This window comes from Lepidochelys olivacea, assembly GCF_965140295.1.
Source record: "Lepidochelys olivacea isolate rLepOli2 genome assembly, chromosome: 1".
In the NCBI taxonomy this organism is placed as follows: domain Eukaryota; kingdom Metazoa; phylum Chordata; order Testudines; family Cheloniidae; genus Lepidochelys; species Lepidochelys olivacea.
The window spans coordinates 241,083,141-241,108,432 of record NC_140411.1 but is presented as its reverse complement, the minus strand read 5'-3'; the positions used below and the strand labels follow the sequence as shown (position 1 = coordinate 241,108,432).

The window sequence follows — 25,292 nt, the reverse complement described above, 5'->3', positions numbered from 1 at the left end:
TTGGAGAATTATGAAGCCCTGTAGAATTACAAAGAAAAGAGGGAAGAGGCACAAAGCAAAACCTCCACCTTCTGAGGCGTCTCGCCTTCATTCTCCCTTCCCACTCCTATCTGTAGCCAATCACCAGAAAGTGGGTGGAACAAGAACCTATTTAAGGCTTTTGCCAGGGTATTGCCCATTCTTTTACTGTGTTGCATTCCAAAGGGAATTAGAACAGACAAGCCATGACAACCTACGTGGAACCGAGCACAAAAGCAAAGATGCTTATCCTGGGACTAGGAAACTGGCAGGTAATGATGAGACCCAACTACTCCGGCACCGTACACATAAAGGTTACAAACTAGCCTTGTTCTAAGCATGATGCAATGAAACTGCTACAGGTCATCAAGCCTGTTGCAGCTGTCTCACCAAGAGAATGCAACTCCTACCTGGAGCTTATGGTCTCTTGAAATTCTGCAGGTGTGACTGTTCAGTTACAGCTTTAAGTACTTGTCAAATCTTTTGAGAGTGAATGTGTGGTGGTTTATGTGGAGATTTGCCTTTGGATGCCCCTGAAAACTGCTTAATGTGATTTTTTTTTACTATTCCATGTTAATCTGTTAAATTAATTCTAAGAATCTACTGTAATTAAAAATCAAACTGGATTTACAAATGGAACTTTGTACAAACTATTTGGATGTTGATTTATAAAGCACCCTATTTCTGCATGGTACTTTCCAAACAAAAAGGAACTGTAGTATCTCACATTGCTGCTTTGGGGTGCAGGAGAAGGTTTTTAAGAGCCTATTTAAGTTAATTTCCAAGAAGTAGGCAAAATGGACAAATCTCACAAAAAACTGCAACATTAGAAGATAAAAGATGTTCAGCCCCATGTTTTATTAAACCTCTGTAAAATGTTACATTGAGAATGAGCAGTGCCTGAAGGGGAAAAATATAGAAAGAATGTGTGTCAAAAGAGTTGTACTTATGTTTATACTTTAATTGCCCACCTCTGTGTGGGTCTAATCACAAAAGGTGTTAAGTGCCTTCAGCTCCCCTTGACTCCAGTGCTAATTGTGCATGCCCAGTATCTCTCAGGATAGACCCCCTTAACTCATTATTGCAAGCATGGGATTGTAACATGCTTTATCAGTGATGATTTGTGAAATCTTTGACAGGTTTGAGTGGTAGCTGTGTTAGTCTCTATCAAAGAGAATGAGGAGTACTTGTGGCATATCCGATGAAGTGGGTTTTAGCCCACAAAAGCTTGTGCCCAAATAAATTAGTCAGTCTCTCAGGTGCCACAAGTACTCCTCATTCTTTGTTGAAATCTTCGAATGAACCTGATAAGTGGGTCAGGCTGACTGGAAAGCTTTTTGGATGTAAGAAGCCCCTATCTAAATGCAATGAAAAATTCAATGTTTATTTCCACACAAATCACTAGGGTTATTTTGTCAAGATTATTCAGTATTAATGTTCCCACAGCAACCTCAACTGTATCTCTTTGTACTTACTGAGCAGAGGAGTTTCAATTTGAGTACAGCGTGACTATGTAAAGAAAGATCCTGTTGTAATGCAGGTACACAATGTAATATAATACAAGGGATTATTCTCTGAATGTCTCATTGCAGAGTTGTGTAACCAGGGAACAAATCACCAATCCTGTCTCCCGCATTGCTCCACCAGCTAACACAATGAGAAGGATCACATGTTTTGCTTCTTCACAAAAAGCTTTGTCTTCCACACTGCACTTTAGTACAGCAGATCCTAGATCCTGTACAGCATATTGTATAGCAGTGGTTCTCAAACTTTTGTACTGGTGACCCCTTTCACATACCAAGCCTCTGAGTGCAACTCCCCCTTATAAATGAAAAACACTAATATTTATCACCATTAAAAATGCTGGAGGCAAAGCAGGGTTTGGGGTGGAGGTTGACAGCTCACAACCCCCCAAGTGGTCCCAAACTCCAGTTTGAGAACCCCATTGTATAGTGACTGACTGGGACAAGGGCACTCACCTCCTGACTGCTTCTTGTCAGCTGGTGTGGCACTTCAGTCTCTTTTCCCCCCTGCTCCTGGCACCCTTTGTAGATTGCTGACCTTGCTAGGCAGATCTTCAGTGGCTCAGCTCTCTGGCCAAGTACCACAGTCAAATGGATGAACCCCCTCCAGAGTAGCAAAGAGTTCAACAGTAAGCCCCCACCAAGGTCTTCAACCATGTCTTCAGGTCCTTTTTAATCCAGCCCTTTATTAGGGTTTACACCACTTTGCCACTGGCAGGACCTGGGCCCACCAAATACTCCAGGTCCAAACCCAAGGACCCTATAAACAGCAGTCACATACCCCTGCCTCCTTTAATTAATTCCCTGGGCCTCTTCCCACCTGGTCTCTTTACTGCCATCCATTACCTTAGGGCTAGAGCTCACAGGTCCTCTCACCCTCCAGGGTTTAAGCAAATACAGCCCATCAAGCTCCCTGAGGCCAAAGTTCCCTCTAGCCCCAGCCATGAACTGACCTATTCAGCCCCTGTAGCGTCTTTTATTTGAGACTGCTGGACTCTGATTGGCTACTTCTAGGCAGCCTCTCTAGGCAGCTCTAGGGGACCCACCTTTACTGCTCCTTCCTGGGGTGGGGTGGTGGTAGGATTGAGGGGCCTCCAGCAGGGGGCCACAAAGAGACTGGTACATCTTGGCATGCTGCCACTTTTACATATGCCAGCTAGCTTTCCCACGCTGCTGAAGGAGCTGCAATTAATGAATCTTATGCAAGAAATGAGATGAATTCAGGCTGTAAGAGTCATTCAAAAAGTAGATATTCACCATAAGGGATAACTGGTTCCTGCTTATTTTTCTACCCCATGCAAGAAGCCAGGTAGGGTTTTTTTAAAAAAGAGTAATAGAATTTAAGGCCAGAAGAGACCACCAGCTCATCTAATCTGACCTCCTGTATGTCACAGGCCACCAACATTACCCAGCGCCCCAACCAAGCAAGCAGCCTTTGATCAGTAGGACTCAGAACTATGTGCTTAAAAAAAGTGATCAGTGATTATATTGTTAATCTTATAATGCATTAAATGTAGGAATGTGTAGCTCTGCTTTTGCTGCAAGTTCTTACTTGAGATGCCTCCCCTCTTTCCACTTGACTTGGTATAAGGTTGTCAAACAAATTTTCAGTGTTCTTTTCCAGCCAAGAAAGTTATGTGGTTTCATATTGATAATGAATCCTAAACTATGTGCCTTATCCAGAGAGTGGCACTTTCTATAATGTTTTGCATTGTATCTACATATGCCTCCTGTCCCATCTCCTCAATAGCAGATTTGTTTATGTCCAGGAGTCAAGAGGATTTCCAGTGATTATGTCTTTCCTCGTGTTTCCCAATACCCCACCTTAAAACTGGTTTCTCCTCTTTTTCTGTCTTGGCAAATTATAACTTAATTCCAGGTGTTGATTCCAAGTATCTCAACATCGATTCCTATGGTCAGTTTAGCAGAGCTCTTCAAAAGTTATCCTGTCAATTTCTCACTCTTAGAATGACTGGCTGCAAAGGAAATGTTAAGCAGGTGAATGAAGGTTTCCAACAGGGATGTGGAGAATCTCCTGGAGGGCATTCCTCGAATGAGACAGTGTCATGACCAGTAACTTTCAGCCAGGGAGGACTGGAGAATTCTTGTATCATGTTTTCCTTCCTCCACACTCTCAGTCTGATGTCTCCAGGAACATGTACTTACGTTGTAGGGAATGGGCTAAAGAATTCTTGCACAGTTTCCATGTACAGATCTTGGAGTCTGTTATTGTGTTTTCCAAACAAATGTTGAGCAATATGATTACCATACCTTACTTTGACTCCCATTCCTTGAGATTTGCCCCTTTCTTGCGCACCCTCTTGATCTACGTGATTGACCATCTGGGCAGATTTCACCCTAAATAGATGCATATGGCATGGTACAGTCTTGTATCTATCTTGTCCTACCTGTCTATGGTATTTCTTGGGTGCCTATTACCATAATCTGTGAGTGCCAATCACAGGTGGCTTAAGACTCAAGGTTGTCACTGGTTGTTTTGTTCCATAAAGCACACTGAAAATGGGAATCAAATCCGGATCACTCAAATACTACTGGATTAATACTACATGATTTTAGGGGAGGATGAACCATTATCACACTGGAAAGCTGGAAATATTTTCCAGATATTTAAATTTCTGGCTTTCTCTTTTCATTTCAGTCCCCCATTGGGAAAGTGAGAGAGGCAGTGAAGTTTGCCATTGATGTTGGATACTGCCAGTTTGACTGTGCCTATGTGTACCAGAATGAAAATGAAATAGGGAATGCGATCCAAGAGAAAATTGAGGAGGGAGTTGTGACACGGGAGGACCTCTTTGTTGTCAGTAAGGGTAAGGTACTGCCTTGGTTCACCTGAGTCTAAGGGTCAGGTTGATGACTGGGAGGAAAAGAGACAAAGAACACATAATGCAAAGGGCAGGCTCCATGGAGTAAAGCTAGTCAGGAAATTAACCCCTTAATACTGTATCCACTATTTATTAATTTTGTTTTCTTTATTCCAGTAGTCAAGTAAAGGGGATGGAGGGAAGGAAAAAAGAAACTCTTAAAAATCCATGGTTGATTAGAATGCACTTTTCTGTGTACTCCTCTTTTGCCAGCAATAGAGCAGGAACTCAGCCTCTTCTTTCAGTGACCCTGAGGAAGAAAGCATGGCTACAATATTCTTGCTCATTCCTGCTGCAGGTTTGAATTTATTAACTCTTGTATGTTAGGTTTTCTCCCCAGCAGCAACAAGGGTAAGAAAAAGAAATTGTTTTCTACCTACTGGAAAACTTGTGAGTGGGTCTTCACCAATCTTGCATTTTTGCATTATTTTCTTTAATTGCTGACTTAACTGGTGATGTTTTACTATATTTTAATCTGGCAGAATCCTAATTTAGTCAAGTGTACTGCCAGTGACAAAATTAATTGCAATAATATACCCATCAATGCCACCTCCCCTATAGATGAATGGCATAATATTCCCAGACCTGCCTCTGGTAGGTGTGACATTCCCCTGTCTTTCTGGGGATATTTAATACTGTCATTTGCCTGTGAAGTCAACTTGCTTAGTTTTCTCTCTCTAGCTATGGTGCACATTTCATGAGAAATCCATGGTGAAGGGAGCATGCCAGAATACGCTTGCTGCACTGAAATTGGATTATTTGGACCTCTACCTGATGCACTGGCCCATGGAATTCAAGGTACTGTGACTTTAACTCTTCTAAGCCTTTCTGTCAGAGTCCTAGGGAGGCAATTTCCTCTTCTTAGCAGTCATGCCATAGTTATCTTCTAAGCAGGCAAAGAAGAGTAGACTTTCTTCAGAGTGTATTGGTGCCACTCCCAGGATCCTCCAGAAAGTAGTGCTGCCCTGGACTGGTAAGGCAGTAGCTATCTTGCAAGGTCATTCTTATGGTATGTCTATGCTGCAGCTGTGCTACTGTGACACTGTAATGTAGTCTTTTTGTCATTCTTATTTTCTTCCTTTTTCCAGCCCTTCTGGATTAGAGAGTAATTGATCCAAATCAAATCCAGGTGTCTTGGCTCATAATATCTAGTCATTTGGCTGTCTATAATATTCTACAATATTCCTGTCTGATGATGTCTATGTTCTGAATGCTTATCTATCTCTATCTTTACTGGAAAGATAGCTAAGTCCTCAGCTCCCTACTGCAGGACTGTTCTGTCAACCTCCAGAGAGCTCCTACAAGCTGACAGAAGCACTGATAAGCTTCTGTCCTTCCTCTGCTTGTAGTTGCAAGTCACACTGATTGGCATGGTGCCAGTCTGCTCATAAACCAATTACTTTAATTTTTTGCCCCTCAAAGCTCAAGTCAGGACACCCTGTATAAATCCACCTTCACTCACTTGCAGATTTAAAGAAAAACAAACAAAAAACCGCAATAGATAATTCAGCATGGACGATATCTATGTCTATCTTACAATGACAGGCCAGAGAAGAACTGTTTCCTGCAGATGAGAACAGCATGATCATTCCAAGTGACACAGATTTTCTGGACACATGGGAGGTGGGTTAACTGATTAATTGAGATTCCCTTTGTTTCTGTCAGAAATGCTATTAGATGAGGGTGGCAACAGGAACTGTGTGTGCTCAGCCAAGCCTTCAGGAGAAAGGAGAATGAGATAGTAAGTCACCAGATTTAGAAGGAACACTTGGGAATCTTGTCCTTTTCTCCATTCTGTCAGACAGGAAATTAATCAAGTCTTATTGGTGACTTACAGGAATAAAAAGGAAACTGCAGGCTGATACTAATGATAACAAGCACAAAAAGAAAACTGTTCTTAAAAGAGAATGTCTCTGCCTCCTAAAAGAAGGATGTAGTGGGCTATTTTTTGTGTATCCCCTTTCTCAGCTAGACTCTGGGATCTGCAAAACATGATGTATTTGGCAGGTCCAACTACCTGGTTTATCATTTGGTTTTGTGAAAGAAAATAGGCAAGTTAACAATAAGACCACGAACACTTTGTGCCATGTATGTCTACATGGGGAAACTGACTTGCATAACTTTTCTGGAATAATTCTGAAAGAAAAGTGACATTATTCCAGAATTATTACTCAGCTTTGTGAGCAGGCTAATTATTCTGGAATAAAATTACTTTTATTCTGGAATAGTGTGTTCACAGGGGGAGTTATTCCAGAATAGCTATGCCAGTCAATTTCCCTGTATAGATGAGCCCTTGGTTATATAGAATGTCTGATTTTCTTGTATCCTTAGGCTATGGAAAAGCTGGTGGATGCAGGATTGGCAAAATCCAATGGAATCTCCAACTTTAACTGTGAACAGATAAAGAGGCTCTTGAACAAACCTGATTTAAAATACAAACCAGTGAATAACCAGGTGGCTGCTTACAGACTCATTAGTGTTGGCAGAACAGTTGTCTGAAGGATGCTGCAGGTAGAAGATGTGACTTGAATGTGTGTCTGTGTATGTTTGAGAAGGGTGTAATTGGTTAATGGACAGAATGGACCATTTAATGAGTTTTTCTCTGATTCCTAAAAGTAGAGTTTTTCAAAACTTGGAATTTCCATCCTGTGGGAAATTCAGACATTTAACATTTTTTTTTGTACTAAATTCAAATTTCAAAATTGCTCACAGAATAAAATTTCTGAAAAAAATTTAGTTTCAGGTAAATTGAGACATTGTTTCTATTTTGATTTTTAATGTATTTTAATTTTTTTATTTTATATTATAAATTAATAATTGTTTTTTAAAATTGATATTCTAATTGCTAAATAGTATTCTAATTGTTAGTTTGCTTGGTAATTGGTATTCTAAATGGTTTGGTAACTAGTACTCTTTGCTATTCTAACTGATCATTTGTAATTGTTATTCTAATTGGTAACTGATCTGGTAATTGGTATAATATAAAAATAAAAAATAAAAAAATATAAAAATGTAAAATAAAAATTTTTGAAATAAAAAGTCATTCTGAAACAAAAAATTGAAATGTTCCATGGTGATAAGGTCAAAATGGAAATCCGAACATTTCAACCGCATTAAAAATAAAAAATACACAATTAGTGAACACCTGTGAAAAGCTGGTTTAGTTGCCCCCAATCAGTCACTCTGTGGCATATTACCGAGGGGAAGCAAGCTTAGCACAAGGTTGTGCTTAATCAACAATGAGATGGACGTTGTGTACAATAAGAAATTTTAGATCACAAGAAACTAAAAGTACAAAGCAAGTCAGTTCTTTAACTACTCCTTGCAGGAGGAGTACCTTTAGATAATTTAAAGTACAATAGAACCTCAAAGATATGAACACCAGAGTGATGGACTTACCAGTCAACTGGCCACCCTGTGAAACCTAAAGTCATCAATCAGGCAGTAGCGGAGACCAAAAAAAGACAAAAAGAACACCCCACCCCCCCCAAACACCAGCAAATACTGTATTGCCTCCGGGCTTTAGCCCTGGGGCTCATGACTTCAGCCACTGGGTGGAGGGGAGGGGAGTTGGGGCTGCAGCCGTAGGGTGTGGGGGAGGGCGGCTGGGGACTTCTGACCCTCGGGAGCACCGGAGCTCAGGGCTTTAGACTGCGGGGAGCAGTGGGGCTTGGGGCTTCAGCCCTGTAACTCCATTCCCAGCTTCAGCCCTGAGTGAGTTGCCGGGGCTCTAGCTATGAGGGGAGCACCAGTTTCAGCCCCAGCATTTCCCCCCCATAGCTAAAGTCCCGATGCCTGGCAACTCCTGTGGGACTGAAGCTCTGATCCTTGATGCCCCCCACGAAGCTGAAGCCAGGAACAGAGAGGTGGGACTGAAGCCTCAAGCCCCAATGCTCCCCCCAGGTCTAAAGCCCTGAGCCCCGATGTTTCCAGAGAGCAGAAGCCCTGAGCCCCCTGCCAAGAGCCCTGATGGCCCCTAGGGTCAGAAGCCCTGACCCCCATCCCCACCTTGAGCCTGTAGCCCCAACTCCCCGGTGACTGAAGTCTGTAATGTTTTGTTCAGAGTTAACATTTCAGAGTTATGGACAGCCTCCATTTCTGAGGTGTCTGTAACTCTAAGGTTCTACTATATATTGACTAGTTCCAAAAGAAGCTATCTTCTGGAGGTTAGTGGGGATATATTCTATGGAGAAGCTTGTGCTATTATATATCTTTCAGTAAGTCACCACAGTGTCTGTACTCTGAAAAGCAGTAGTACAGTCTGCCTCTGCGTAAACTTAGTGTTCATGCTTGTAGATCGAGAGCCACCCACACCTTCCTCAGGAAGAGCTGGTTAAGTATTGCCAGTCCCAAGGGATTGCTGTCACTGCATACTGTCCCCTTGGAGCTCCTAACTGGCTTTGGTAAGAATGTTTTCTGTATCTTGTTTTTCTTTTTAGGAGTGATTTCAATAAACTAATATTTGTATATTACCATAGCTGGATGAAATAAAAATGAAGAAAATTGATAAATTATTGTAGATTACAAAACCTCAAAATTTCTCTTAAATCTGCACAATTACATAGAAACCATTAATCTCTTATTGGATTAATGTGTGGGACTCAGTCTAACTGAATTTATGTATTTTAATAGAAAAACAAGCAATCATTTTGTGAACTGGTGAAGAAAATTCTTAGCTGAATTCTGATAAATTTATTTAACATTCTTTAACAACTTAATGAAAGATTACAAAATCATAATTAAACACCTGTCATGAAAACATCAGTTTCATGCATTCATTGTAACAAACATATGATGAGCTTGAGATTGTCTCTGGTTCTAACCTTCAAACCCGCTAGACTACCTCAGAGACATCCACTCTCCATCCATTACCTACAAGGGAAACTGGGATCATGAAGGATGAAATTCTTGGGAGTCAGAGGGAAGGAATTCTCGGTGCTAAATCCTAGACTATAGAACATCTTATTGGAGTATATTGGAACAAGCTATATCTAACTTCTATGCAAAACTCAGCTATTCACAGATGCCTACTCATGATAAAATAATGTGAAGAATGATGTTTGGAGGGAAAGGAGCAATGCGATGGGGTGAATTAAAGTATGCCATACATTCTTTTGTTCCTAAATTACCAACTATCTTATGAACCCTATGATGTTTAGTGGTGGAAAAACACAATTATCTTTTCCATCAAAGTGTCTACTCTTTATTTTTGTTGGCCCAAGTCTGAGGACTTTTTCCTCTTGGAAGATTAGGGAAATTGCAGCTAAGTATAGCAAAACCTCAGCTCAGGTACAGACTCATTGTACAACAGTTTTTTCCTTTCTAAAGTGTCATCCTCTTATGCTGGCTAACATCTTTCACAAAGGAGTTGTGCCCAATTCTGCTCCCTGTTATGTTTCCTTTGTAGCATGTTGCTTTAAATATTTGTTTTTAATATGACTGCATTACTGAAGGGATGGGGAAAGATTACTGACCACTAAACTGTGTGAAATTGAGGGCATTAGCTAGAAAGGGGTAGCTACATCTTTCATATGCATCACCATTAGTCAATCTTTTCAGTCAGCGGCAGTCAATAGTTGCCATCTTGGTCTCATGAATACTAGTAATAAATGACTATGTGCAAAAATTAGGGTGGCTCTGCTACATTGTTTCCTCCTGTGGTAACTCTTTGATCTAGGGGATTTATTCACTATTGAATGTGAAGGTAGGCATGGCATTGTCTTCTGAATTTGCCACATTTCTGATTTGTTGCTGTAGGTTCTGATCCAGTTCCACATCCAAAGAAATGTGAGTGTAATTCCCAAGTCTGTCACTCCACATCGCATTGAGGAGAATTTTAAGGTAATGTTGCAGATAAGATACTTATAGGTCCTGTTGCAAGTTTATACAGGAAACCTGCTTTACTTTACCAATATCACTGTTTTCCCTTATATTTAGAACAGGAAATAACTGGGGTCTCTCAGATATGACTATATGATAACATGGTAAATGCTGAAGTTTTTTTTGAAATGGCAACCACTCAGCTTACTTCATTAGAACAGCCAGCAAATAAATAAATGTGAAACCAAATCCTCCCTCTGGAAGAGGTGACCTAACAGTTTGATTTAAAATTCTATTAGTGAGTTGCCTGATTACATATACTACTTTGTTTCAAAAAATGGTCTCTCTCTCTCCAGCATCATGTCAGTTCAATTCTAGACCATTCCAAAACACCTGAATCCCTTTGTTTAATGTACATGATTTCCCCATACTCAGTTGATTCTTCTAGGCTCCGATAACCACATAACAACTAAGAATTTGGAAACAACTAAAATAAATAGAATTCTCATTAACGCTGTCACCTCTTTGAGGTAACACCCACATATCTGAAGCTAAATCAGTCACTCATACCTACAACAATTCTTAAGTACTAACACAGGCTACACTGTGGTTACCACTAATGAAGGGCCAAACACTGCAGTACGTATACTAAAGTAAATATCCCACTGAACACAAGAGAGATGGCCCGAGTAATGGTTTGGAGGATCAGGCCATGCAAACATATCTTTCCTTCCTCTGAATTATCCCTCATTTGTAAACATTTGAAAGTCTACCTGAACTATCTTTTTCAGCAAAATAAAATAAAAATTGATCTGATCAGTGAGTTGACTGGTTAGTGACATCCTAAATTATAATATAAGAACCTAGTGGGTAGAATCATGCCGTTTTGTATTGTAGAGCGGTTTTCATAATTCAAGGCCAAAATTTGGAACATGGCACTAATAATTCAGCATATAAATTAGGTGACCTGATACTCACAGGTGCTGAGCACTGGCAGAGACATCACAAGTCCCTTTGACTAAATTAAGAGTTGAAACTGTGAAAATCAGGCAACTTAATTTATATGCCTGTCTTTAGGTACCCCACATTTAAAATTTTGGTTCATATATTTTATTGCCCACTCAGAAATGTGGGCATTCATTGTAACATTTGCTCATGAAGTTTTGTTCCTTCTGTCACCTAAACAACTATAATGCATTCTTCCTCATCTCTGCAGTATCCTTACCTGGAAGCCACTTAAACTTACCTCTTGTACATCTTATTTTGTGTGTCTGACTCTCTCACTCTCCTTTTAAGGTGTTTGACTTTGAAATAACTAAAGAGGAGATGGAAACCATCCTCCGCTATAAGAGGAGATGTAGAATCTGCCCCATAAGCATGTGGGTGTCTCTTCTCATCTAGCAGAATGCATGGCAAATACACATTTATTACAGTACATTCATATCCTCATTTTTAAATGGTGAGTAGGAAACTGAACAATGGACCTCTAACAAAATGTCATATTCAAAGCCATTGAAATCCCATGCTAGCATTCACTAGAATACTAGTCAGTTTGCGCCCTTTTGCAGAATTGTGATTTATACAGGATTTATCATGTTAAAATAGCTTTTAATATGTAGATGTCAAGCTACTATGAGCTAAACATGTGTTAGCAAATTAAAATAGACTTACAGCTCCAAAATAGATAGGCTTCAGATTTCTCTGTGTGTGTGTGTGATTTTTTTTTTTTTTTGCTATTCATCTGACTAAAAGATGTTCAGTGTAAAATTACAATTCAGAAATCAACGTTCTACTAAATCAGCTTATCCTTGTAAGTTAGTAAGTCAAGAAAAGAGAGGTCATGTACTACCTACACAGAAATTATTAATGTAGGGTCTGTATTGTAGAGTGGTTGGACCCTGACATTTAAAATCTATTCCTAGCTCTGCTATTTATTCTCTTTTCCCAATGTAACAATCTGTGAAGTGACTACTACAGCCATACTGTACATCAGATATGTGTGGCTTAATACTGCAAAGAAATGTGATAGCCTCAGATGAGGTGTGCTAAATAATTGAGAAATATATTCCTTCTGACATCAAGATCATAATGTAAAATCTGAAACAGTTACAAATCTACAGGGGAAAAGTACCTTTTGACTGACAGGAGTTCAAGCCTGCCTATTTAAATGACAGAATACTCAAATCCTCTATTGATTACAAAAAGCAGAGCGTTAACATGAATTATCCGGTATAAGTTAGGACAGTGAGGGAGGCTGGATAAACACTTTAAATGTCCACTATAATTAGAGATTATGCACATTTCAAACTCCTCTCTTTAACCTTGAGACTGCATCAGTGCTGACCCTTGTAGTGTTCACTGTAAGAACTTTAGAATAACTCACTCTTTCTTTCTTTAGGTGCACAAATCACAAGGACTATACTTTCAGAGAAGATTAAACCGGGCATTGTCTTGACATTCTTCAGGGCTTAGAATGATTGTATTCTGCTGATCCTTTAGTCTGGTTAGCTGAACTGATGAGCATGTTCATGTGCACTATACAATTATGGCACCATTTAATCACCAGTGTAAATGTATTATGTACTGCCTGCTGGCAGAGGAGATACAGAAAGCTTGAAGGATAAAGCCTGAAGACAGTCCAATTTGCTGCCCTTACATCTACTATAACTACTGTAGTCCTTTAGCTGTCTGAGATTTTGTTTTTACAATATAAATGCATGTTTTCTCCTTTAGTAAAATTTATTCCACAGGCTGTTAGTAATGAAACAGGTAAACAAGTCTTAATAATCATTGACCTACAGGCCTTGTGAACAAGTTTCTAGCAATTAAACTAAACAGTTCTTGTAGCCGTATTAACAGAATGCTCATGGCATTTGGACTCATTACTATAGTAAGAGAATCTTGTGCACTAGCATTAAGTCACCTAGTCCAGCATTAAAACCTAATTTAATCTAAGAAGATATGTTGACATCTAAATACATAGGCATAAGACAGCTCATTCAGTTTCAAGAAGCCTTCACGAGATAAGTGGATGTAAATTCTTTGTTGCTATAATTTCATTTAATGCAAGGGAGTGGAACAGTTAGACTTTAAGATGTTTAGATTAGACTACTTTACTGTGTATTTATACATAGGGCCCTAACAAATTCACGGCCATGAAAAATGTGTCAGTCTGTGAAATTTGGTCTTTTATGTGCTTTTGCTCTATATCACACAGAGTTCATGGGGGGGAGACCCATGTTTCTCAAATTGGGGGTCCTGACCTGAAAGGGAGTTGCAGGAGGGGGTCAGAAGATTATTTTAAGGGGATTGTGGTATTGCCACCCTTACTTCTGCGCTGCTGCCTTCAGAGCTGGGTGGCTGGAGAGGGGCGGCTACTGGCTGAGGGCCCAGCTCTGCAGGCAGCAGCGCAGAATTAAGAGGGGCAATACCACACCGTGCCATCCTCTCTCCTGCGCTGCTGCTGGCAGCAGCTCTGCCTTCAGAGCTGGGCTCCCGGCCAGCAGCTGCTGCTCTCCAGCCGCCCAGCTCTGAAGGCAGCACCGCTGCCAGCAGCAGCACAGAAGTAAGGGTAGCAGCACCACAACCCCCTCCCCCACCACACACCCCTCCTTTTTGGATCAGGCCTCCTACAATTACACCACCAAGACATTTCAGATTTAAATAGCTGAAATCTGAAAATTTGTGATTTTTAAAATCCTATGATTGAAATTGACCAAAACAGGCAGTGAATTTGGTAGGGCCCTATTTATAGGGCATTTAATGGACTGAATCTTCCCCCCCCTCCCCCTGCTTAGTTATGGCCTGTAGGTGCTGCTACACTACTACTACTGAGTCCCCAGAATCTGTGGCTGAAGACAGAATGAGTAGTATTTTCAGATAATACAGCTTCCCATACAATAATGATGCACTTTATGCACTGATAATACATTTTGTATCTATTGTTAGGGAACATGGGGCTGCTTAAACTTAAAGCAATAGCCACTGCTGAATGAGTTTCCTGCAGTTCCTGATGAGCTAGCTGTGTTTGTTTTAATTTTCTCACTTTGTAACCCTCTCCCAGGCTGATAGAGGAGAACAGCTGTTTTGAACTGTGAGCTGAATCTGAAACAGACACCAAGCAAGAGTAGATAAATGTGGAGGGGAAGGGGGAGAGGGAAAGAGAGAGACAAGGAAATGTTGTGGAAGCTAAACCTCAAGCATATTCCTTCCCCTTTACTGAGTTCCATTATTTAGTGCAGCTTGTGCTTTCCTACAAGTCTACAGTAGCCTCTACAACTGGTGAGGTGCTACCATTAACTTGTCTTAGTCAAGATTCATTGCTACTGAACTCAAACTGATGACTGAAGTTTGAATATTGCCCTAGGTCTCCTCACAGTATAGTATGAAGACAAAGTTGATGAGTGTGTGATTAGAATACAGGACTAGGAGGTAGGCTGCTTGGCTCTAACAGACTTTGTATGACCTTCACCAGGTGACTTTGTGCACTGCAATTTACTTATCTGTAAAAGGAGAAAAATAGGGATCTGTGTGAGAGGCTGTTTGTATTGTGTAAGATACTTTTGCAGGTGATGTTCTAGAAATGCAAAGTTATCATCCAATTGGAATTAATCCCATGTGAACAGAAAGCACTAGCCTGAGACACAAAACAAGCAATTTCCAAGCAGAATGATTATGTTGCAATAGCTAACCACTGCAACATGACCTCTGGAGATTCTAGGTCCTATACCCTTTATTGAAAAGGCTGAGAAAAGAGAAAGCTTTGGAACATGACATCACAGCTGTCATTAAAAGGCTGCTTCAGTTAGTTCATGGTCTACTATTCATACCCTAGTCTGTTTTCTAGGTGAAGTTTCTGAAAGCTGCAGACATATTGGGATGTCTATCAACCAGTAGCAGACAGTACTGGTTAGACCGGAGTAAGGGAACATTAGTTCAAAGATAGTAAGTGGATACAGGACCCATTACACAGCCTAGAAGTTTGTGCACAAGATTAACCAGCATGTATACGGTAGTAATTTCACACAATATGCAAGTTAGTAGAGCCATACATGCTTTGAATTTATTTTAAGCCCCGTTTTATGAGACCTCATCATGCAGTGCTATGTCCAATTCGGAGATTTTCAAGCTAGCTATTTTTGATGTTGAGGCTGAAGGCATCTTCCCCCACCCCTCCCCCTGCTCTGGGGTTTGATACAGACATTAGAAGTTTTATCTAACTCTCAAAAGAAGTTTAGGGCCCTTAAGCCCCAGGGATAGAGATCTTTATTGGTCCCAACTAAACTAAAGAATTCTGGGATGCTATTTGGAGACACCATCTTCCTTAAGATCTTGATGAAAGATGTGAGTGAGGGAAGGATAGCTGGCTGTTAGAACAGTCTCAGACCTTTTATTAATAGCATCAGGTTGCCAAGGGTTGTTGCTGGTTGTCCAGCATGGGACATTTTTAAGGAGATGTCCATTGACCTACAGATATTGGATTTTAAGCAGGCCACAGGACTTCCTGGAATGGATTCCAGTGTTATGTAGGAGATAGAAGGGACTACTGTGATATAGTCTAGGGTTAAGACTAGCTAAAAGTTAAGGCAATAAGAACAAGCTAGAAGACAGATTTGTTTATATGCAATATGTTTATTTTGCAAGAGACAGAGTTCTCTCCTACAGCAATTTGCGGAAAAGTGACAAGGGAATGAGTCAGTTACCCAAAACAAGCGTAAAGGTAGTCACCAATACACTAGTGTGTGGTATGGTTAGTCATCTGACTAACAGCTATGCATATTATATATATATATATATCCATGCTCTGGAAAGGCCATGATTTATGTCAATGACTTGTTCAGCCATCCACATGACACCTAGAGCTGAAGCTGTATTTAGTACCATTTCTCACTGCTTTAGGGAGGAAGTTGGAGATGTCTCTCTCTCACTGTGGCAAGAACAGTTTTCACCAGAAGTAACCTAGTTCTCAGCCACTACTTTAAGATTGTGGCGAGTATCCCAGGATGTAGATGGCGTTCCTGGAGGGTAGTATCCAATTTATGGATTTTTTACATTCATATTTCACCCTCATTTTAAAAGATACTTCTGGTGACAGCATTGCTATTTTGAAAGCAAATAAATCATTGTTTTTAATCTTAGCTCAGCCACAGGTAGCATGCAGCCCATGCAAGACATGAGATTGAGTTGTACCCCATGCTATCCAGGGGAGGAAGTGCCTCTCCAGAATTGTGGTGAAGAATGTTTGAACCTGGAGCTGCAAGCAGCTTCATTTCCTACAAGGAAGAAAAAACCCCACATCACACAATTCAATCTAATGTTGGAGGTGGCTGTGTAAAGGTATAAGCTTTCAGACCCTATTTGTTAATCACTATAAGTGCTAAGGAAAATTTGGTCCTTTACAAGTGAGCTGCAGTAAGTTTGACAGAGCAGTTGTAGAAGCTATTTATTCTTCCCCACCCTCATTCTGATGGTTCCATGGCTTTTTCTGGTATTTTGCCAGACAGCATGAAAGGTCCCACAAGCCAGGACAGAGGAGTGTTGTGCACTATGTACTCTAGCAGTTCATCCATGTATCCCTGGGCTTTGGTGATCTGTTTGCGGCTCTGGGTCAGGATTCTGCTGGAGAGATCTTGGAAGGAGTGAACCGTGGAGAAGGAAGTTTGGAGCTCCTTTGTGCTGTGGTGAACCTGCTGCACCTTATCTTGGATGTTGGATGGGAAGCCTTGGATGCTTGACATTAGGGTTAGGCAGGTTGCCTGCAGCTGCTGGATAATGCTCTGAAACATTGTCAGAGCACGAGACTCCAGCTGCTGAAAGGAAACAAGTTGTTATTGAGGTAGAATAAGACTCCTGAGATAGGCAGAAATGCCACAGCCCAAAGCTGGATCCTGGCTAATTAGATACCTCAGGTTGTACCAACTCTGAGTCCTTACTCCCTCCTGTCTGCCTCTTGCTCCAGTCCAGCCACATTTGGTGGAGCTTCTCTTGGCCATCTTGAAGCTTCTGATCCACTCCTTGCTTCACATAGTCAATCTGGAGGAGCAAGGAGAAAAGGAGTCTTACCACAACATTTCTGTAGCACCTTTTATACACCACAAATGTTTTAGAGCATCTATGGGACGCTGGGGCCCCCTCTGTGCCAGTGATGACTGGGCCATATTTCAGTACTTTTGTTGGCATATATGCCAACAAAAAACAAAACAGTGCTCCATAGCCAAGAGGAAATAATGTGCCCCCCCCCCCCGGTCACTTGCTTGCAACACCTGCTTTCTTCAGAGATCTCCCTTTCAGGGACTCAGTTGGCCAGGTGTTGCTTAGCTTGTGAAGTTTGATGGAATCAAGGCATTATGGCAGTTGGAGTTATCTGCTTGCCTAGACCCCAAGTAAGAAACTAGCTTAAGCAGCAGCCAGTTCCAATGGAACATGGGTAGTCAGAGGGAACAGGAGAGCATAGACACCTTGTAGAGAAGACACTTTGGTCTCAGTCTGCTCAGCCCAAATCAGCTCCAGAATAGAATGCTGATGAGAAAGTTCCTACCAGATCAATGGTTTGGTGAAGCTGGGAGAGAGTCTCTTGGATGCTCTGCCTAGTATTTTTAATCTTGGCTAGAGAATGCTGGTAGGCACGGTGGCGGAGTTTGCTTGACAGGGAGCCTAAGCGCACAAAGTAACTTTGAGGCTGGAGAGGAGCCACTCCATCCTCCTTTATAGATGTTCCAAGTTCAGCTGAAGGAAATAAATGGGGTAGGACCAAAAACATTTTAGCAGGATGGTAAAAGGGAGGAAGGCATAGACTATAGCTACTTTTAATATCTTGTTGAATTAATTATGTCAGGAAGTTGCTTGTGACACATCTAGCAATAGTAACCATAGCTATTCTTATTTGGATATTGCCTTTTCAGACATTTGATAGCTGCATTAGGGATTTGGCCACCTCTAACTCTTTCCCCTTAATCACTCCCCACCCCAAGAACCCAATACATCTCATTGTCTGGTTAGCTAAGCCTCAGGATACAAGTGACATTCTAACGATCTCCACCTACTTTCCAGTAGCCAGTGAACTGTGTAACTGGCTTTGATGGTACAGGAAAAGCAGATTTCTAAATGAAGAACCAGGTGGGTGAAAGCAAGACAGACTGAGCATAATATTTGGCTCCAACTTTGCATGTCATAAGGTAAAAGGGCCTTCTTGAAAGAAAAAGAACCAAGACCTCTAATGAAGGGAACCAGCATCTCATGATTCAGATGTGTTCTGACCTAGTTCCTCATCTGTTATGGGGAGATATTGATCTAACAGCTCTGCTGATTTCTCCAGCACTGCTTCCACACCACTCACAGCCATCTGGCCCATTCTTGATCCCATGACTGTGTTCACACTGTGGGTCATAACGGACTTGGTGGACTCCACACTTGCTTGCATAGCTTCTCTGGTCACATCTACCAAGCTGGAAAATTTGCTGGCAGCTTCTACTTCGGAAGACACCAGCTCCTTGGTGTCTGAAGCAACCTTCAGAGGTGACAGCAGAAGACATTTGGCGATTATTCTTCATGTATTGTTTATACAATTCTCTGCCTGAATTGTCTGCCCCCACACCATGCCCTTTCCTCAAATTCTACATGGTTCTTCTCCAGAGAAGAACCATTATACCATGATCTAGTTGAGCACCATTTACTAGGCTTTAGCTACCCTCCTATTTTTGCCTCATTCTAGACAGGCAATAAATCTGTTCCTGGGCAGCGCCTTTATGTGACTCAGCCACTTTCCTGAGCCACAAGGTTCATGAGGCTGCCTCCAGAGCTCTGGACTGGTCTAGTTCTTACCCTAGATGGTTTATGTGACCACAACCTTCTCTAGAGAAGAGCAGCATAAGTTTACCTTATCCGCTGTAATTTGAAGGCTTGGCAGCTTCTCTTCCAGTGTGTCCAGTCCCTTAATAATAGATTCATTGGCTGTTGAAACTATAGAGAAAGGCAGTTTAGTCCTACAAGTGAAACTCAGTTTGATCAATTAAAGGGTAATGTCACTGCCGATGACAGATTCGGCCAGATCTTCTCCAGTCAGCAGCAAGCCTGCCAAGAGATTAAAATCTAGCCACACTGAATGGAGAACATGCTAGTTTAGCATTTCCCCTTTGAGTTGTATCATGCTACCCTAGGACCTGAACTTTTGCTATACAGTAGATCCATTGAGTAACTACAGTTTCAGGCCTGAATTTTTAAAAATGTCAAACAATTTTTGGTACCTCAGTTTGTACATCCCCCTGGACCATTGCTGATTTTTAATAAGTCCTAGAAGGCCAGAGCTCAAGAGGACTAGAAGAAAACTATTGTGCCAAAATTTGAGGGTAAACAGGATGACTGTGTAGACAGACTTTCCAGTTACCTATTGACTAGGTCAATTCTGGACAAAATAAAACTGCTGATGTGGGACTCTAAGAATGAAAGGGGAATATAACTAGTGTCAATTGACTTGGGTTTGTTGAAGCTAGATCTTGTCAAACTTTAAAAAGGTGAGACTACAAGGTTGGTGGATTTAAGAATATTACATCACTGTTAGGTTTGACTTCTGTAAGGCATTTGACTTGGTATCACCATGGCATAAGGTAGAATACAAGTCAACCTGACACATTAAGTGGATTAAATTGTTGCTAATGGATAGGTCTCAAAATGTAATTGTGAGCTGGGAATCATCTTTTAGAGGTGTTTCTAGTGGGGTTCCACAGTGACTGGATCTGGATCTCCTGGTAGTCTAGGGGGAATGAAACCTAAGTCATGTCTAGGAACAAAACATGAAAGCTATAATCAAATGGCAGACTATGCTAAGGAACAGTAATTAAAGAGCCTTGGTGGTTCAGAATAGTCATTTGACTTTGAGCTCGCAGTGCTATGGCAAAGTGCTAATGGCATCCTTGTATGCATTAACAGGAATATGCAGGAGGAGTTATTTACCCCTGTATTTGGGTCTGATGTGAGTGGTACTGAAGTACCAGTCTGGTGTCCACACTTCAAGAGTTGGAAAAAATTGGGGAGGGTTCAGGGAAGAGCCACAAGAATGACTGAAGGATTAGAAACATGCCTTGTAATGAGGGGCTCAAAGAGCTCTATTTAGCTTATCAAGACGAATGTTGAGTTACCGTCTGTAAACACCTACATGGTGAAAGATGTTTAGAGGGCTCTTCAGACAGCTATCCTGATCGAGTGACTGGAGGCTGAAGCTAGGCAAATTCAGATTAGAAATAGATTTACTATCCTTGTCAATTGTTAACTACTGGAGCAGTGTACCTAGGATTATGATGGAGATTCCATCCCTGGGAATGTCAAGATTGGATGTTTTCCCTAAGACATATACTTTAATTCAGCCTTAGCTATTGGTCTTTATTTCAGGGAAGTCCTGAATTATTTTTTGTGGCCTGTTATGCAGGTGGTCAGACTAGAGGACCACAGCAGTCCTTTTAGCAACCAAACCTGTCCCCAACCCTGCATGAACCTTGATATTTAGAGAGACCTGACTCTCAGGTGTTCAGCACTTTGGAATAGCAAGCCCCCTAAAAATTTAGGGATGAGCACCCAGGAGTCACTTCAATTCCCCATTTCTAAAAGGGCCATTAGAATTTAACAGGTTTGGCACGCAAAGATGATTACCCACATAAAGTAATCAATCTATGGATTGAGTCAGTCAAGTTGTTTGTGCACCATCAGAGACAGAAGACTGAGTCTTCCAGTCACTGAAGTTATTTGGCAATGACTTCTCTGCCTGTGAGAAACTGACCAAGTCTCAAGATATACAGGAACCTTAAAATGAAAAGGTAAGTACTCAGCAAGGCAGGGGCTCTAGACTGTCTTGGGATGTAGTTATATCAAGGAGTAAGGAAATCAAGAATAAGTGCAAGATATAGGCCTTCAAAAAGAAGCCTGAGACTGTGAGCCATTGCACTTCATGTCTGTACTTGGGATGGAGACACTTATGTTCATTGCTAAAACGACCTGCAAGCCCCGCTTACTCACTCTGTGGTTCAAATGAAGTCAGAATTGGCTGTGCTCTGCTGGCTGCAGCCTCACTAATGGTCTTCATGCCTTTCTCTGCTACATCACACAAGGACTTTAGGTAGGGGTGGCTCTCCTTGGTGGAGGTGTAGGCAGTTGCAGCCATGTCATAGGCAGAGCTGACCAAGGGCAGACTGGCCACCCTCCTCAAGAGATTCTGCAGGCAAGAAAGGGAGAGAGATTTGTGAAGAGCCACTGAGAAGTGGCTAGTGAGAGCATCATACTGGAAAGCCTACAGAGGAAGGAGAATCAGTTAGCACCTTGCAGGTATTTCATAGTCTTGGACCTTTCCTCCCACACTAATTCAAAGGCTCAAATTCTCAGCAGTCTGAAGGGTTACAGTGTCAAAATGGTCCTCTAATTACTATGGGATGCTGTATTAAACTAGCTGAAAGATCCAAGTGTGTCTTACTCCCATCGTCTTTGAGAGGAGACCTTCTATCATTGCAACTGAAGAGCTATTCATTATCTGGAAGGTTTACTCAGGATTTTCAGATCAGGTCCCAGAATAGCTTTCAGCTATGTCAAGCTTGGCATGTTTTAAGAAAGTTTCAGTAGTGCTGAAGCCAATCACACAGTCTTTCATAGAATGGGAAATAGTCTCCATGAATATTCAGCTCTGTAGTCACTAAACAGACTATGATGGGATTGCTAGAACATAAGACTGACCATTTGTTTGACCCAGTATACTGGGCTAGGTTGGCCATGCTGTCTTCCAGTCATGGCCAATGCCAGATGCTCCAGGAGGGAATCAAGTGATCCACCCCCTGTTCACTCCCAGTTTCTGGCAGTCAGGCTAGAGACACCCAGAGCATGAGGTCGCATCCCCTGGCCACATTGGCCAATAGCCAGAAATGGACCTCTCCCCCATGAACTTATCTAACTTTTTCAATCCTATTATACCTATGGCCTTCACAACATCCCAGGGCAATGAGTTCCACAGGTTTACTGTGTTGTATGAAGTAATTCCTGTTTTTTTTTTTAAAGCCTGCTGCCTATTTGTTTCATTGGGTGTCCCCTAGTTCTTGAATCATGTTTACTCCTTCATAACACTTCCCTATTCACTTTCTCTATGCCATTTGTGATTTTATAGACCTCCCCTTAGTCATCTCTTTTCCAAGATGAGCTGCACCAGTCTTTGTACTCTCTCCTCATATGGAAGCGGTTCCATATCCCTAATATTTTTGGTGCCCTTCTCTGTACCTTTTCCAATTCTAATAATTCTCTTTTGATATGGGGCAACCAGAACTGTGTGTGGTAGTCAAGGTCTGGCTGTACTATAGACTTATATACGGGCATAATGATATTTTTCGGTCTTATCTATTCATTTCCTAATGATTCCTAGCATAGTTTGCTTTTTAAACTGCTGCAGCAAATTGGGCAGATGTTTTCAGAGAACTATCCACAATTACTTCAATAAGTTTCTTTTGTGAAAGCAGCTAATTTAGATCCCATCACTTTGGAAAACAGTCCCAACCACCCAATGTCCATTAACTTGGATTTACCAACATTGAATTTCATCTGCCTTTTTGCCTACTCACCCACTTCGCTGAGATCCCTTAACTCTTTTCAGTCAGCTTTGGACTTCATGTGGGGGAAGTGGCAAATAGTGATTTCTGAATATGTTGAACAGCACTACAGATTCTTGGGGACCCTGCTGTTTACTGCTCTCTATTGGTAGAAATAAATGGTCCATTTTCACCTTTGTTTCCTAGTTCTTAAGGAGTTACTGATCCATAAGAGGACCTTCCTTCTTACCCCATGACAGCTTACTTTGCAGAAGAGCCTTTGGCGAGGGACCCCGTCATTAGCTTTTTTTAAAGTCCAAATACACTATATCATCCCTGTCCACATGTCTGTTGATCCCTCCCCAACCCCCCAAAAAGAATTCCAATAGATTGGAGAGTCATGATGTCCCTTTACAAAAGCCGTGTTGACTCTTCCCACCCCACCCCCCAAATTATGTTGTCTATGTATCTGATCATTCTGTTCTTTACTATATAGTTTCAAACTATTCGCTTGGTACTGAAATTAGGCTTACTCATCTGTAAATGCCAGGTTTGCCTCTGGAGCCCTTTTTAAAAGTGGTATCACACATTAGCTATCTTTTAGTCATCTGGTACTGGAACAGATCTAAGTGATAGGTTAAGTGTCATTTAGTAGTTCTGACGAAACTCAAATATGAAATTGCAGAACTCTTGGGTGAATACCATCTGGTCCTAGCAATTTATTATTAAATAAATCAATTTGTTCCTAAACCTCCTTTATCCACACCTCAATCTGGGACAGTTCATTGGGATTTGTCACTTAAAGACTTGCTTAGGTGTGGAAACCTCCCTCACATCCTGTGATGTCAAGATGCAATTCATTTAGCTTCTCTGCATTGGACTTATCTTCCTCAAGTGTCTCTCTAGCACCTCAATTGCCTAGTGACCCCACTGATTGTTAAGCAGACTGTTTCTGATGTACTTAATTTTTTTGCTGTTAGAGATTTTGGCTAGTTGCTCTTCAAAATTTTTTTATTGGAATGCCTAATTACACTTTTATGCTTGACTTGCCAGAGTTTATGCTCCTTTCTATTTTCCTCACTAGGATTTAACTTCCAATTTTTAGAAAGGAAGTCTTTTTGCCACTAACCATTTTTTATTTTGTGGTTTCACCATCATGGCCCCTTTTTTGGTCCTCTTACTATTTAATTTGAGCCTCTATTATTGTGTTTTTTAAAATAAATTTCAATGCAACTTGGCAGAACTCACTCGTGACTGTTCTTTTTAGTTTCCATTTAACTAGTTCCCTTTTCTTAAGTTTAAAGCCTACTGTGGTGGGCCTCTCCAGGGTTTTTCCCCCCTCATCACAGGGATGTGAAACTTAGTAATAGCAGCCATAATATAACTAAGTGGTTCACCTATATTCACCTCTTAGTACTAAATCAAGATGGTCTCTCCCCTTGTGGGTTCCAGCCTTGCATCTTGGGGCAGCTCTCATTTATACCATCTAAAAACTCTCCCTGCATCTCACCCTGAGGTGGCATGTACCCAGTCAATATGGGGATAGCTGAAATCCCCACTGAGTTTTCTATTTTTGTAGTCTCTCTAGGTTCCCTGAGCATTTCACAAACCACCATCTTGGTCAGTAGCATGTTCCGATTGCTATGTTCTCATTATTCAAAGAATGGAATTTTTATCCTTTGAGATTCTCTAGGACAGTTTGATTCATTTAATTTGATTCTATGCTTTGTCACATATACCATTCCCCCCAGCCCAACCTATCATTCCTATACATTTTGCACCATGGTATTGCCATGCCTCATTGAGGATCATCATTCTACCAACTCGTGGTGATGCAAATTATATTTATAGCCTCATTTAATACTTGGCACTTAAGTTCACCCCTTAGTATTTATACTTTTAGCATTTGTATAAAAGTGCTTATAAAATGTGTCAGTTTTTAGCAGTCAGCCTTTATGTGATGTAATTGAATGGGACTCTTTCACTTGACTGTTTCTCTTCATTTCCTACCTGTACTTTATCAGCTTCCAGCCTCAACAGGCAGAATCCCCATTAATAGATCCTCTTGTAGGGGATGTCTCGGTCCAAATGGTGTACTCCTCTGCACTTGTTGGCTGCCCCCCTCCCCACCTTAGTTTAAGAACACCTCTACAACCTTTCATTTAGTAGGCTCTCTTTTAGACAGTGATGGGAGAGATTCAGTATATCACCCTCTTAATACATGTACCTACCTGTTGCTCCTGGGTCTCTAAGGAAGAATCATGTATTTGCTTCTCAGAAGACATAGTGGAGTCAGATACAGCTAAAAGGCAAGAGAGGTGGAGCAGTTACAGGTCAAGAGCACAGACTCATTTGATTAACATTGCAGTTTAACAGCAGTCACATAAGTCATAGCTGAAGAACTACAAATATCCAGTTTTACCAATTTTTACCTCTTCAATATAATTTACAGGCTATTTCTCACATATGATGTAGGATTAAGAGAATCTCTGAGCAGT

At 41.1% G+C, this 25,292-nt stretch overlaps 2 protein-coding genes across 2 annotated transcripts; one reads left to right on the top strand and one right to left on the bottom strand.

The window, feature by feature from the left end:
- Nucleotides 1–224: 224 nt before the first annotated feature.
- On the top strand, nucleotides 225–12,715 carry LOC311521911 (aldo-keto reductase family 1 member B7-like; the record flags this gene model as incomplete). Its single annotated transcript, XM_084630623.1, has 10 exons — nucleotides 225–290; nucleotides 4,201–4,374; nucleotides 5,105–5,221; nucleotides 5,969–6,046; nucleotides 6,755–6,877; nucleotides 8,720–8,826; nucleotides 9,646–9,712; nucleotides 10,181–10,264; nucleotides 11,540–11,600; nucleotides 12,642–12,715. The coding sequence occupies 10 exons, from the start codon at nucleotides 225–227 to the stop codon at nucleotides 12,713–12,715; spliced, it is 951 nt and encodes a 316-aa protein (XP_084486749.1).
- A 3,986-nt stretch (nucleotides 12,716–16,701) lies between these two features.
- On the bottom strand, nucleotides 16,702–25,079 carry LOC311515166 (perilipin-3-like; the record flags this gene model as incomplete). The annotated part of the gene is made up of 7 exons (XM_084618049.1): nucleotides 16,702–17,052; nucleotides 17,147–17,275; nucleotides 17,781–17,968; nucleotides 18,500–18,749; nucleotides 19,119–19,201; nucleotides 21,248–21,443; nucleotides 25,026–25,079. The coding sequence occupies 7 exons, from the start codon at nucleotides 25,077–25,079 to the stop codon at nucleotides 16,702–16,704; spliced, it is 1,251 nt and encodes a 416-aa protein (XP_084474175.1).
- Nucleotides 25,080–25,292: the final 213 nt, after the last annotated feature.